General features: G+C 45.5%; 1 protein-coding gene and 1 long non-coding RNA gene across 2 annotated transcripts; both read right to left on the reverse strand.

The window, feature by feature from the left end:
• Positions 1-2,638: 2,638 nt before the first annotated feature.
• LOC119387713 (ctenidin-3) lies at positions 2,639-4,292 on the reverse strand. The gene is made up of 2 exons (XM_037655193.2): positions 4,161-4,292; positions 2,639-3,853 (listed from the first exon to the last, which is right to left on the reverse strand). The coding sequence occupies exons 1-2, from the start codon at positions 4,207-4,209 to the stop codon at positions 3,267-3,269; spliced, it is 636 nt and encodes a 211-aa protein (XP_037511121.1). The 5' UTR covers positions 4,210-4,292; the 3' UTR covers positions 2,639-3,266.
• A 564-nt stretch (positions 4,293-4,856) lies between these two features.
• On the reverse strand, positions 4,857-12,581 carry LOC125757020 (uncharacterized). Its single transcript, XR_007415006.1, has 2 exons — positions 12,435-12,581; positions 4,857-5,547 (listed from the first exon to the last, which is right to left on the reverse strand). It is a non-coding gene; the product is annotated as an uncharacterized LOC125757020 (long non-coding RNA).
• Positions 12,582-13,434: the final 853 nt, after the last annotated feature.

Raw genomic sequence — 13,434 nt, forward strand, 5'->3', positions numbered from 1 at the left:
TGCACCTAAATCTAAGTACACGGGCCTCAAACATTTTCGCCTCCATCGAAAATGCAGCCGCCGCGGCCGGGATTCGATCCCGCGACATTCGGGTCAGCAGTCGAGCGCCATAACCACTAGACCACCGTGGCGGGGCAGCCACGGAAAAAGAACCTGTCTGTGTAGTGATTTTATGTAACGAGACTCCCTGCAGACCTTTCGTTTTAGTAGACTGCTGGAACTTTCAAGAGCATTCCCCGCTTTGGAGCTCTGTGATCACTCTTCCGATGATAAGTTACAGATATAAATTAATTATAGTACTCTTATTACTGCGATTACAAAATAACATTTGGGGTATCAAATAATAGCGAACGCAATTAATGCAGTACATAATAACGAGATGTTAACTATATAAGAGCCTGGTCTATTTGCGTTTAGCTCACCAGTTTCACATAGATCAAGTAGCCCCATACGCAAGAACCAAAAGAAATTCAGCACTTGTCCCTCATAAAACGTCTCCGCATAGCTTGTCCCACATTAAAAAAAGAGCTTTTTTTTTTTCGAGATATAATTTGTGAAACATATGTGTATGCACAACAGGGGCGTAGGCAGAATTTTTTCGGGAGGGGGGGGGGGCACCTCCTTGATCTGAAGTGGGGCCGGGCAGGCAGATGTGGTCGAGTGTCATTTTGTGCTCTATGCCATGGCAAAAAAAATTTGGGGGGGGGGGGGGGTGTAGGGGAGTGGTGTGCCACCCCCTGGCTACGCCACTGATGCACATTGTATGTGGAACAATCTTAAGAACTGAGCAAAGTCCAAGCCCGGCCCGACCCGAGCCCGCCGGCTCAAACCCGGGCCCGACCCTAATCCCGGAACTTCAGGCCCGAGCCCGGCCCCGGCCCGGCCCTGTCCGGCCCACGGGCCGGGCTGGGCCAGGGTTTTCGGGTAGGCCCGAGCCCGTGCAGTGCTCTAGCTTACACCAACGACCGAATGGTAGCATCTCATTCATTTGAAAGGACGTAAGAATGGGCTTGTTGGTGGTGATACATGGTGAAACATGTGGCGCACAAAATGTGGCGCACATGTGGACACGGGCAGAGAAAGTGACGGCAGAATGATGCGCATCGTCCTGTCGTTGCTTTTTTTTGTCCGTGTCCTTTTTGTGCGCCACAAGTTTCACCATATCTCATCTCAGGCAGACATCGTACACAGGGACCCTTGCGCTGGTAGGAGCAAGCGACTTCAAAGAACATCCACCGTCTATTACTGTATTACTATCCGCTATATTTTTTGTCTGTGATCCATGATTATTAATAAGAAATGCACTCATCCGTTTGGCCACAATTATATCTTCGCAGTGAGAATTCATCGAGAAATAACTGTTTCCCCCAACTGAGGGGTGAAAGTTACGGTGTTTCGTCGCCATCAAGATGGTCACGTAAAAGGTTAGCTTAATAATAGAAGAGCAGAAACTAAACGTAAATTCTGCGATACCAGTCATACTAAAACGTGTAATTGTAATGAAACTCTTACGGGGACTGCGTGCAACCTTTTGTGGTTGGTATACAACATCACACAATATGCGAAATGCGCAAAAGCTCCCCATGAGCACTTTAGGAGGGTATCAACTTGAGCTTGTTGGCATAGCTTCATCATCGGAAACAGCGCGAGCAGACGGGACTAGAAAGACAGACAGGGCTTTGCGCTGTCCTGTCTGTCTCCATGAGCACAACGCATAGATGTTGAAGCGTTGATCAATACCGAAAATTACCCTGTGTAACGCACGATCACCAGGCAAACTACAAAACGAGTGTCAAGCCACAACATGACAACCTGAACTTGAGCCAAACGTGTGACTCGTGCTTACCCGATAATAATGCAGGACCGGCTTCAAGCATTGGTGCGTGAGCGGCTAAACTAATACCGGCGATGAACAAGAACCTGTACCGAGCGAACATCGTCGAACAGCCAAGGTTGCAGCCCGCAGACGGTCGGCCTCATTCAGGTTCCACTGTGGAGACTTGAGTCGGTGACTTCCAGCTTAACGCACGAAAGCGGAGCACCGGCTCTTTCACGCGCTCGCTCGCGCAGTTTTCTGCGGGCAGGCGGTCCCGCGAACCTAATTCCAAGCGGCCATGAGTCGCCTGTGTCAAGAATACTCCCCGGCGCGACCCCCTTTCATTTCGTGTTAGTTTGCAGGGGTATTCCAGAGATTCTAAAGCCATGCTGCTCTGTATACACGCTTCGGATAGGCGGTATATGAAAGAGTGACGGATGTTTGCCTCTTACTCCCGCGTCCAGTACACTACTGAAGCTAGCCTCTTTGACTCAAGTTTCCGCGAGCGAGCACTAGAGACTCGAAGAAGGCCTCCTGATCATTCTTTACTCTTGTACTAGTTTTCGCTGCGACAGAATACAATAACACACTCAGTGAAGCACGAAGGACTATTTTACAGAGTTGCAGCTTTCATTTCCATTGTACATTGTTAACTCACGTTTTGGCACTGAGGTACTTCGCAAATAAAAAAAGAAAAAAAAAGATGAAATGAATAATGAAGAACATAATTGAGACCCATAAATGTGGTGTTTTGTTTTAAGTGAGCGTCATATTCAATAAATCTTTATAGGCTCCAATATTTTCACAGAGCTATTGCCCTTATTTATTTTATTTCAGCGCAACAAAAAACCTTCAATAATGCTGAACGAGTCGCATTGGCATTCAATCAACTTGCATGCCGAGAGCCGAGCTATGCAATATATTCTACAACTTTATAAACAGTGTCTAGTAATGCACCGATAGCCGGAGGACAAAAGAACGTCGTTATAAAGAACTCTTTTACATAGGTGGGTACCTTCACATCCCCTGGTGTCACTGTTGCTTGATGCCCGCGCTTAAAAGTGTTGTTTTGATCCACTGTGAGTGCGAATTACAATGAAAGTTCTCGGACCATTCTCATTAATATTGTGTCTAATGAAGGTTCCCGTATTTTACGAAAAGGGCCAAACAATGCCTCCAGATGGTTAGTAAAGCATATGTCGCAAAATCGATAATTCTATTATAGAGCTAACACAGATCAAACTTGCATGGTACCGGCCTCTCCAATGTGACCGTGCGAACGGACTCAAGTACGCTAGAATTTCTCTCTTTCACGCAAAGAACTCGTAAGATCTAGTTAGAAGGAACGAAAGCGGCGCCTTTTGTTTACACGACGTTAATTATACATCACCGTAGTTTCTTGATTCACACAAGACGCTTGTCCCTGAAGGCTCCTGCGGCTGTGGGACCTCTAGCCCTGCTGGGCGCGCCCTTTCGTCCTTCGCGGCGGTGTGAATGCGTAGGTCCTCCCGAGACCCAGCTCCGTAGACTTCTGGACAACGCGTTCTCTACCGATGCGCACACGCTGAGGCTGGGTCGCTACCTTAACGCGAGTGGTCGCTTTGCCGTCGCTGTTCTGGTACATCAGCAGCTCTTCGTTTCCTATGCCACCGATGTCAACTTCCCCACCGCCCGTGTCAATTATGCCCGGGCCACCATTACCGAAGTCGGTGCCTCCGCCCTCCTCCACGATGACCACTGTGCCGTCGTCAACGGGCACGTACACTGGAACATAAATGTATTGAACGCCGCCGAAGCCACCACCGAAGCCCCCTCCGTACATGCCATCCAATATCCTGCCGTAAAGGGCTGTTGTCAGCGCGTTCAATCCGCCACCGTAGCCACCACCTCCGAGGCCCCTGTAACCACCGCCGAAGCCACGGTAGCCGCCTCCCCTGTAGCCTCCGAATCCGCCGTAGCCGCCACGGTATCCGCCACGCATTCTTCCGCCATAGCCGTACGTGCGCTTTGATATGTGGTGAAGACTTGTCAAGGATACTGCAAATAGCCACAAAGAGCATGGTCTCAACAAACAAAGCTTCCCGAGATTGACACTTCAGCATCAGTGCTCCTCCACCTAGCAAGCACTGTGCGTATCTTATGAAACGGTTATCGTTACAAATTATTTTTCTTTGCTCGTACGTTAATTATTATTATTTGGTTTGAATACATAGAAAACACGAAGACACAGAGGAAATAGGGAGGGAACAGGCTGACAACTGCCACCTAAAGGGGCACAACGCCTGCCTGCTCATTTGGGAAAGGGGAAACGTTAATTGAAAGCAGGAGTAATGCATGGACTCACCGACGTCAAGTAGAACGCCTGCCAAGAGAACGTATCTAAGTTTGGCCATCTTCGTGCTATCTCGAATGCTACTCTGGCAAGCTTACAGTTTGCTCCTCAGAATTTGCGTGACAAAGCACGTGTGCACAGACGACAGCTGCCCGCGGATGCCGAGGCTGCGTGTCCTGTAGATGTCTACACTGTCAATAAGTTGCTTTTTCTCGTCTCCACACGCTCCACCTGTATTTTCTCTTGTGTCGAGACACGTGCCAAGACGGGCAGAAAAACAAGCTGGGCCGTTCTTCACTCGCTTTGGAACAAAGGTGAGCAGACCGTAGCAAATATGGGCGCGTTTACAATTAGCACCGTAGAGACGCACTGTTTGCATTGTGCTCAGGATTGCTTGAAATTCTTCAGCTAACTTTCGATGCCTGGAAAAGTGGGTTCCCAGCGCAATATCAGAATGTCCGTCTTCCATAAGTACATTTATAGGGCTTAAGCCCGCAGCCGCTGCACCCAAACTGTGCGTTCTCCTATTTTTGATATCGCGGAGGCTCTTCACTGTGGCAGTGAATCGGAAGCAGCAATAAAACCATTGCTTCCCATTCGTCTGCAGTTTTTTTGTTTCAACGGGCCAAGTGATTTGTTAGTGAAACAATTGTTAGAGGAAAACAACTCACAAGATAAGTCTCGAACGAAGCAATCTAAGCTGTCTAGTTATCATTCAATAAAACTGATGTTTATTACATTTCCGAGGCAATAAGATCACCAATGGAATGACACCATTAGCGCGCCGCGGCAGGTGCTGCGGTGGTGGCTGTCGGTTGGACAGGATTCACATAAACTGGATAGACCCATCTGTACGGATAATACCCGTAGCCATATGTGTAGTAAGGGTAACTGTAATAAAACGGCGAATATAAAGCAGAATAACTATACAATCCTGAGTATAAGTATGGCAAATACAGCCAGCTGAGGGCCAAAAATGGCCAAATGTAACGCTTTCGCCGCCGTAGAGTTGTATTTTGTGTGTCTCTTCTGAATCGAGTTTTCATCACCGCATGAATTGGATCATATGCATTTGGCGGCCATCTGGATCCCAAAACTACGTCTAGGGCATTTTTTAACGCTTCACTTATCGGTGCACTTCTTCGTAGCAACCTTGAGCGGTTCATAATGGCGAAGTTTACGTAGTCTGCGCGACTAGTAATACGATTGTACGACAGATCTTTTTCGAAACGTGCTGTCCTGGTGAGTTGTGACCGAACTTGCAACGGAAGCAGAGAAACTCTGCGGTCGTCGATCATGGTCCTTTTCTGGCGTTGCGGTGCATGAAGTCCTTCTTCGGTAACTTGAAGCTGATCCAGAAGTAGAGGCTTTCTAAACCGGTCGCCAAATGTTTGCAAACCTGAAAGGGATAAAGAGGACGTTTCATATGTTTATACTTCTTTTATTTCCACGAGATGCGCCCGAGCAAGCGCAAAATAGTGTTTTCTCGTTGCAAGTACGAATCATTTCTTTGCGAACCAACAGGCACCTTGACCGCTTCTATATGTCTGTCTGTCCATCATCTTTCTGGCCTCCTACACCTGTGTGCTCTCTTAACTTGGTATATGCCAAAATTGGCATCTGTGTACGACGAACATCACTGCCAGGTCATGACATGAATAACATGACATCACATGTATGAACGTAAGAAAGAGAATTTAAGGGCTCGTTTTCTTTGCTAGACACAACATAAATTACAACCAACCGACAATCAAGCCAAGGAAAGTATAGGGGACATTATTTGTAGTTAATTATGATATAAATGCGAAGAAATTAAAGTGTACGAAAAGACAACTTGTTGCCGGCAGGGACCGAACCTGCAACCTTCGATTAACGCGTCCGATGCTTTACCAATTGAGTTACGGCGCCGGTCGTCCTCCCGTGTACTTTATCGGGCATATGTGTGCATTTAAAACTGGGATTGTTTGTCAGCGCTGCTCGAATCCACGACGGCGAATGTGGAACACTCTTTTTTTGCCTGTTGGCGTCACGTAGCCCGTGTTCTTGTTACGAGCTGGCAGCTTACCAATAATCCCTCGCATACTACCTTATGTCATGAAGCCTGTCAGAACGAGACCCTTGCTATGATTGAAAAAAAAGAGAACTTAAAGCCTTGTTTTCTTTCTTAGACACAACATTAATTACAACCCACAGAAAATCATCTAAACAAAGTAAAGAGGACGTTATCTGTAGTAATGATTGCAATAATTACTACAAATAGCGTCCCCTATACTTTACTTGACTTGATTGCCTGTTGGTTGTAATTATTGTAATTACATGACATGAATAACATGACATGTTTGGAGCGTACGTCATGGAACCCTTTCGCCCAGTCACGTATGACGCATACCCGCATATCACGGCCCATGGTATGCGGGTATGCACCACAAGTGACTCACAGCCTATATCAACCAACAGAGAAAATAGACATTGAAAATTTGATAATACACTTTTCGTTGATTAAACTAGTGAAATACATACCGATAGCTATAGTTGGCCTTATTGAAAAGAGAGAGGGAGAAAAAAAAATTATTTGAAGGCAGAGAGGTCGGCCTGAGCTAGTGCGCTCTAGCCTGCTACTCTGCACAGGGGAAAAGGGAAACTCTTACATATGTAGTCCCATGACTGAACAAGCTATAGTCTAGCGTTGCTCTTCCCCACAACAATACGCCAATGAAAGCTGTTTGCCCTTCATTTCGATAGAAATGACGTCTGCGCATTGGCGTGAATGGAGGCGTTGCGTCAGACAATCAGCTACCCTTTAGAGGCCAGTGTAGTCAGCGTGCTTGGCAAGCCCACGATGTGCACACAACTACTCAATTTACAAAAAGATGTAGATCCACCTCGCAGGAGTTGGCTCAAAGTGCGGCATAAGCAGCTACTCGCTGACTGCTTCGCATGAAATCGATTCCACAATACGTCGGATCTGCCGGAATTTTTTCTTTATGCAGATGCTAATTAGATAGTGTTCCGCTCATTGCATCACCGGCCGAAATTACAAAGCTTTTCCCTCGCAAGCTCTCCTTTCTATAACCGCCTTCTGTAATATTAGTCAGACTTGCCGATTGGCTTGCAACGTCTGTTACAAATGATTTTAGGGAATGTTCTCTCTGTGAATGCGAGACCCATGCAGATCGACAATAATTGTACACTCCAGCCGCCTCTTGGTTATTTTTTAGTTTAATATGTAACTACAATTTCCCTCGTGTAGCTGAAAAAGTTTGCGTCGGTGGATATTATTCATAGGAGAAATTAAAAGTTTATACAAACAAAATTTACATTTAAAAATTATTTAAAATGTGATTGCACTGTTGCAACGATATGGTCTGAAAGCGTTGTCATTTGAAGAAATTTGAGACTGTAACCACATTATACGTGTACGTTTCCAAAACGCGCTGCGAAAATAATTGATATTGCACGTACGTACATTTTAGAGCACTACTTCCCAAAAGCTTTCTGCGGGAGTAATAAAAGAGTTATGTCACCACATTCCAGTGCCGGCTTCGTTTGAATGTAATGCGATTACGAGGAAAACCATATACATATGGGTACACTACGCATATGATGTTCTATAATACCAAGCCAACACAGTGAAGCCAAGGAAATTTTGAAGGTAACTAGTTCCTCTTTTAAACTGAAGTGCCGCGTCAGTGTGGTTAGAGGGTTCTATTTTAACAAAGAGCGCGGATTTCCACTTAAGTGATCAAGCCTGTCCACTTGAGGGAAGATTTTTTTCTAAATATTACCCTCTAAACGGATAGCGCATCCTCATCGGATAAAATGAGCCCTGTTGTCGACTTTTGTCACTGATCTCGCCGACATTTCGTTATTGTTTTTTTTTTTTCTTAGATTTTTCTCCCTCTTAATTCTTCACTCTCTCGCCGTTTTCTAGTTGCTGAAAATATAGCATAACAAGAAACTGCTAACCTGTGCGTTCTGTTATTATTGCTTGAGAAAGACCGGGCTGTGGCCGAAGCGTCAACCTAATAAACAGTGGTTTTAAAGAATTCTAAATACTCAACAGGACTGCCGTTATGTACAAATAAATCAGCTTATATGCACTTAGAGTACACCTCACAGATTGAGCGGCAGAAAATCATCCATCTATATCTCGTGATGCTCCGCAATTCTAGGTAATTTGGCCTAGCGGGCGAAATATTTTGCTTAGTTTTATAATGACGATCATAATTTGTTTATTTATAACGGAAGATATTGAAAAAAGATGTCTTCTGCGTGAAAACATTTCTTATAGTGTTTGGATGCAGTCCATGTATGACTGCGCCAGTAGACAGACGTACTCTTAGTATATTCGAAAAGAGGATGTTGTTCCGATCACTGCTTTTCATAATGTGCGCATCTCAATATTCCGACTGAGATTTGACACAAACTTCTACGTACGTCGCCTCGTTAAAAAAAATTGGCCGCGTATCTGCGTGCTTCGCTGCAAATGTCGTGTAAAGACGATAGAAGAGGCGCTGCGTGAGATATGAACGCCATCTGGCAATACGTCGGGAAACGTGAATGCTGTGTTGCGGGCTGGTAGTCCCGGCGCAGCAGCAGGCAAGACCGGCGGGGACGCCAGCCAGCCCGAACACGCGGTTTGGCGCGAAGCGCCGAAGCAGAAGAAACGTCCGCACTCAACGAGTACTCTCCACACACTCTTTTATATTCACGTCGCCTGGGTAAAGCAGGAATGCCAGAGCGGCACCCCATGGCACTCGTACAGTGCGATACTGAACTGAAACCGAAACACAACAATGAGCTCGCGCAGAGGGCACAAAGGAAGCCAAGTTTCGGCGCAGTCGCATTTTCAGCGCAGCTTAAGAAACTAGGGTCTCTAGAATTACGTATCTATGTATTTTCTATTAAAGGAACACACCACCTAATACTTACCTAGTGATGTTGCGCCTCAGATATGCGTAATGTTTGCTTTTTGATCAACCATGTAGACAAGTATGAACCTAGTAAGCCGTTCACGATGGCTGGCCCTTGTGCAAGGGGTTCAACTTTGGCCGAGTGGCTGAATCGAGGGACGTGCTGACAAACAGAAAGACAGACAGACAGACAGAAAGACAGACCAAAATTTCTGCGTTTAAGTTCCCCAGGAAAGACTATCGTCTTTAAAACCCTCTTCATTTTCAACCTGCGACACGTGGGCTACATATTCGACGTCGGCTTTACTCGGAGTGCCACCGTGGCTACGAAACCAAATTTCATGGTCAGAATCTTTCGCCTTTTCCCACTATTTCTGGACGCTAAAATACGCCGCCGTGACCAGAGGGGTTGCACTTCTGCACTTGATACTGTTTTACATGGTGTCTTTTATATGTATTCATTAAGTTAATACCAGGGTTGCCACTGACTTTCGAGTAAATGTCGCCAAACGACGAGCAGAAAGTCGCCAAAAGTCGCCATTTTTTTACGAATTTCGCCAAAAAAGTCGCCATTCTAGATATGTGCGGCATATCCTAGTAACAAGAATTTCCACTGATGTATAGCCCCGTAGAATACAGTGCCATTCAAAGCCCTGAAAGTATCTTCACATTTCACAATGCCAGGCGCATCGCCCCTTCACCATGGGAGTGCTTGGTGCACCTGGTTCTCCGACTAGCCGCAAGATGTGCGCGGAGGCGCAAGCATGAAAGGATAAAACGCTCATGATATCCTTCCATCCCTGTCCGCTCGTTTCAAAGGTAAAAGTGTGGTAAACCTTAGGCGAAAGCCGCGAAGGCATTGTTTGTAGACAGCTTTACATCCCCTCTTATGAAAAAAAAGATTAACAGGTTTATTAAAAGTAGCAAGACAGAATTCTTACAGGTATCGTTCATTAGTGAATCTTATGCCTTTCAGTGTGAACTAATATGATACCGGACGGCACTGTCCCTTTCATATATAATCACTTATATCTACCCGCGTCAATCCAGTGTGTTATAATTGAACAGGTAGACATTGTAAAATGTTATATAGCAATTATTTTCATTGCACACGTCCACCGAGAACAGTAGAAAAAGCCTGAATAAATAATTTTTTATTGCACGAACCCCCGCGTATCCTCCCATCTTCGCTGTACGAGCTCGATTAGGGGATACTGCAGCAGTGAATAAGTCGCCAAACTATTCAGAACAGTTGGAGCTTTGGCGGACCAAATGGCCGGAACACACGACCAACCCGCCATCTAGCCCCTTCAGAAGCGAAACTTTAGCGAAGCTCTGAAGCATCTAGATGAATGTAGATGAACTGAGTTAGAAGCATCTAGATGAATTGAGGAGATACACACGAGTTACAGGACGGACATACAGAACGGCGCGTAATGTGCATCTCAAAAGCCAGAAAAACACACAGAATAGTGCCGCTCATTCGTTGGGAAGGCGCTGAGCTTAGGATGCATAACTCAGTGGAGACCTAAGCTGAAAATCGCCAAAAATTCGCCATGTCGCCATTCAGAATTTTAGGTCGCCACGGGCCTCTCAAATTCGCCAATTTGGCGAAAAGTAGCCACCATTGGCAACCCTGGTTAATACTGATCAGTTACTCTCAAGTGTCACGAAGTGCATATACTCCCTCTGAGCTGTGGTGCTTGCTACGTGGGTCAAACCGGCAGCATTTACACGATCACAAGGAAGGCCGTTGGGAGGTTGTCGTATTAAATGTGGTGCTTAAGGAGGACATTGCAGCGAAAGGTTGTGCTGCTGAGGATTACGTGATTTGAGAAAACTTTGCAGAACGTTTCGTTGGACGAGTTGGTTAATGACATCATATTTTTTTTTTTGCTTCTCAAATAATGAAGCAATACGCCCAACAAAATATTTTACTAAGCCATATTTCTCCTATATTAGGCACTTTACTTTTACAAGAAGCTAAGCGCAGTGTCATTACCCTGAATGACGACGATAACACCAGCCTTGTGTTCCCGTCTCGCCCTCGTTTATATTGTGCTGCGTTTCCTTTCTCCTCTCTGAGTGCTCTCTGCTAACTCTTGGGGTGCATGGAAAACAGACGTGAGACTTCCATTTCGTCTCCAACAATCTAAGCATACCTGAACTTGACATGTACGACTAAATATGCTTCCTTAAGATTTTCAGTAAATCACATTACGGAGAGGTGTTCGGTACTTCAACCGTTCAAAAACAATGCAGGGACAGTGCTCACTGGAGCAATGTCTCTGCAATGCTTTATGGTTACGTTGGTGGTGGCGATTGTCGTATTGTATTAGGTGACCTTAAGCTGGCATAGATAGCCAGAAACAGTTCCGCCTGCTAGGTTAGGTTGGGTTAGGTTAGCTTAGCTTAGCTTAGCAGCATGTGCCACCAGGCGTTGATCAATTTTGCATCTCAGAGAAAGACACTGTTCGCATTTGCACCATTTCTGTTATTTAATGCCTGAAGAATATACGTGCATGATCGGGATGTTGTGCTACTAGCAGTCGCATGGAGCAACTGCTATCGAAGTAGCTAAATTGTTGACCACCGCACGCGCCGTTGATGCTGATGTGTCAACTCGGTTGACTTGCCCGGGAGGTTGCCTAGCACTTTTTCGTCCGTACTATTTTACCCTATATAGCGTACGTTTGACCGGTAGCCAACCGGAAGTGTTTCTGGTTAACCTCCCTGCCTTCTCCTTTTTCTGTTTCCTTCCTTCCTGGTCTTATTATTACAATTTATTAGACAGCCATTATTATTACTTTTACCTTCCTTATAGATTCACTGTCGTTGACTCCGTGTGGTTGTTACATGGCCTGAAGTTCATCGTCTTTTATTTCTTCTTGTTGCTTTCACTGTTTGCTAATGTAAAACGCAATAGGCCTTTCTTTTTCTTGGTGGTTTCTTTCTCTTTATCAGAAAAAGCATTGTTCAGTAAGCATCTGCGAGTTTTTTTGTTCTTGTTTTTTCGATTCACTCCTTCCATATTCTCCTCTTGTTTAGAGCATTGTTCTTGCTATACGTACGCAGTTTTCTGATTTGCCAAAGTTCTCATTTGTCGGCGACAATAAACGACTAAAACCATAAATTGTATAGTTCCAGCCACCCGCTTCGCCATAAATGTTATGTGAGGACATCCTCTTTGATAAACGGCTAATTAGCCGTCTTGCAACTAGCAACTTACGAGTTAAAACGTTAGGGGCATAGAACCAAATTCGGGGTCATTTTTTCTCAAATGGGATCACATTCGTATGGTGCCGATGACAGATGTCATATTCGGGATCTCTCATTGAAGATTTTCGAGAAATATCTTGTACATGTAACTAACCTGCTGTTTGCACACCACTTGTCGCTAGCATTCCGTGGAACAGCAGAATCAAGGTGATCCCTCGAAGAGGTTGCATCGCGGGTGCGGGGCAGCAGCCGGACGACTTTCTGTTTCCACTTTCTGAGTGCACGCTGACTTCGTTTGGGCGCCGTCGATCCTAATGGGGAACCTTATATACAGGACGATACATTCGGTCTCGTTTGCGAGTACACCAGTGATCTGAAAGTATAATTGCATTCAACTCAAACAGGAGCGCAAGCCGAGAAACGCGAATGTATACACCAGGAAATTGCGCCCTTATGGGAATATTATGCAGCTGGGGGCTCGATGTGGTGTATCGCGGTGCCACAGCGCCGAGCCAGTGTGATCATTCCGGTTTAATGCCAGTGGAAAAATAGCGCCACACTTTTGACAAGGGCTATTAAGAGTCACCAAATTTTTTTATTATTGTGGGTAGAATTGTTACACGAGCAGACATTTCCCTGCTCTGTATATTTCGCAGTTTTAATGAAACAGCTGTTCCTCCCCATTTCGCATGTATGCTTGGAGCAGCATTGACTCGACGCGACACACGTTTTGTTATAGCAAGACGACGAAACAGGTAAAAGTAGGTTTCCGCACGTATACATAAGGTGACTGAGCGTTCTGGTGCTGCAGTTCACGAAACCCGGGGTTCGTTTCGGAACCTCAGTGACCACTGTGGCCAAAGCCTGATTAACTCTCGGCGAACGTTGACGTTGTACCCTGTGGGTGCATGATCAATATTTCATGTGTTCAAAATTAATTAGCAGTCCCATACCATAATGAAAGACTATGACGGGTGTACTTATTAACTGCGCGCGGAGCTGCCATGGAGAAAGCGGCATGACCATTAGCTATTGTTATTGCATTCGGTTATAGATGGCACACGTAATTCTTGGTTTGCCTTGTACATTGCACGAATGGGGCAAGTAAAAATACTGAGCCGGCTCGTGCGCATTCTTATAGTAATTTATTGGGA

This window comes from Rhipicephalus sanguineus, chromosome 1 (genome assembly GCF_013339695.2).
Source record: "Rhipicephalus sanguineus isolate Rsan-2018 chromosome 1, BIME_Rsan_1.4, whole genome shotgun sequence".
In the NCBI taxonomy this organism is placed as follows: Eukaryota; Metazoa; Arthropoda; class Arachnida; order Ixodida; family Ixodidae; genus Rhipicephalus; species Rhipicephalus sanguineus.

Coding starts and splice junctions, on each gene's coding strand:
- LOC119387713 (XM_037655193.2), bottom strand. CDS start 4,209: ATGGCCAAACTTAGATACGTTCTCTTGGCAGGCGTTCTACTTGACGTC. Junction 3,854..4,160: donor AGGCGTTCTACTTGACGTCG/GTGAGTCCATGC, acceptor GGCTATTTGCAG/TATCCTTGACAAGTCTTCAC.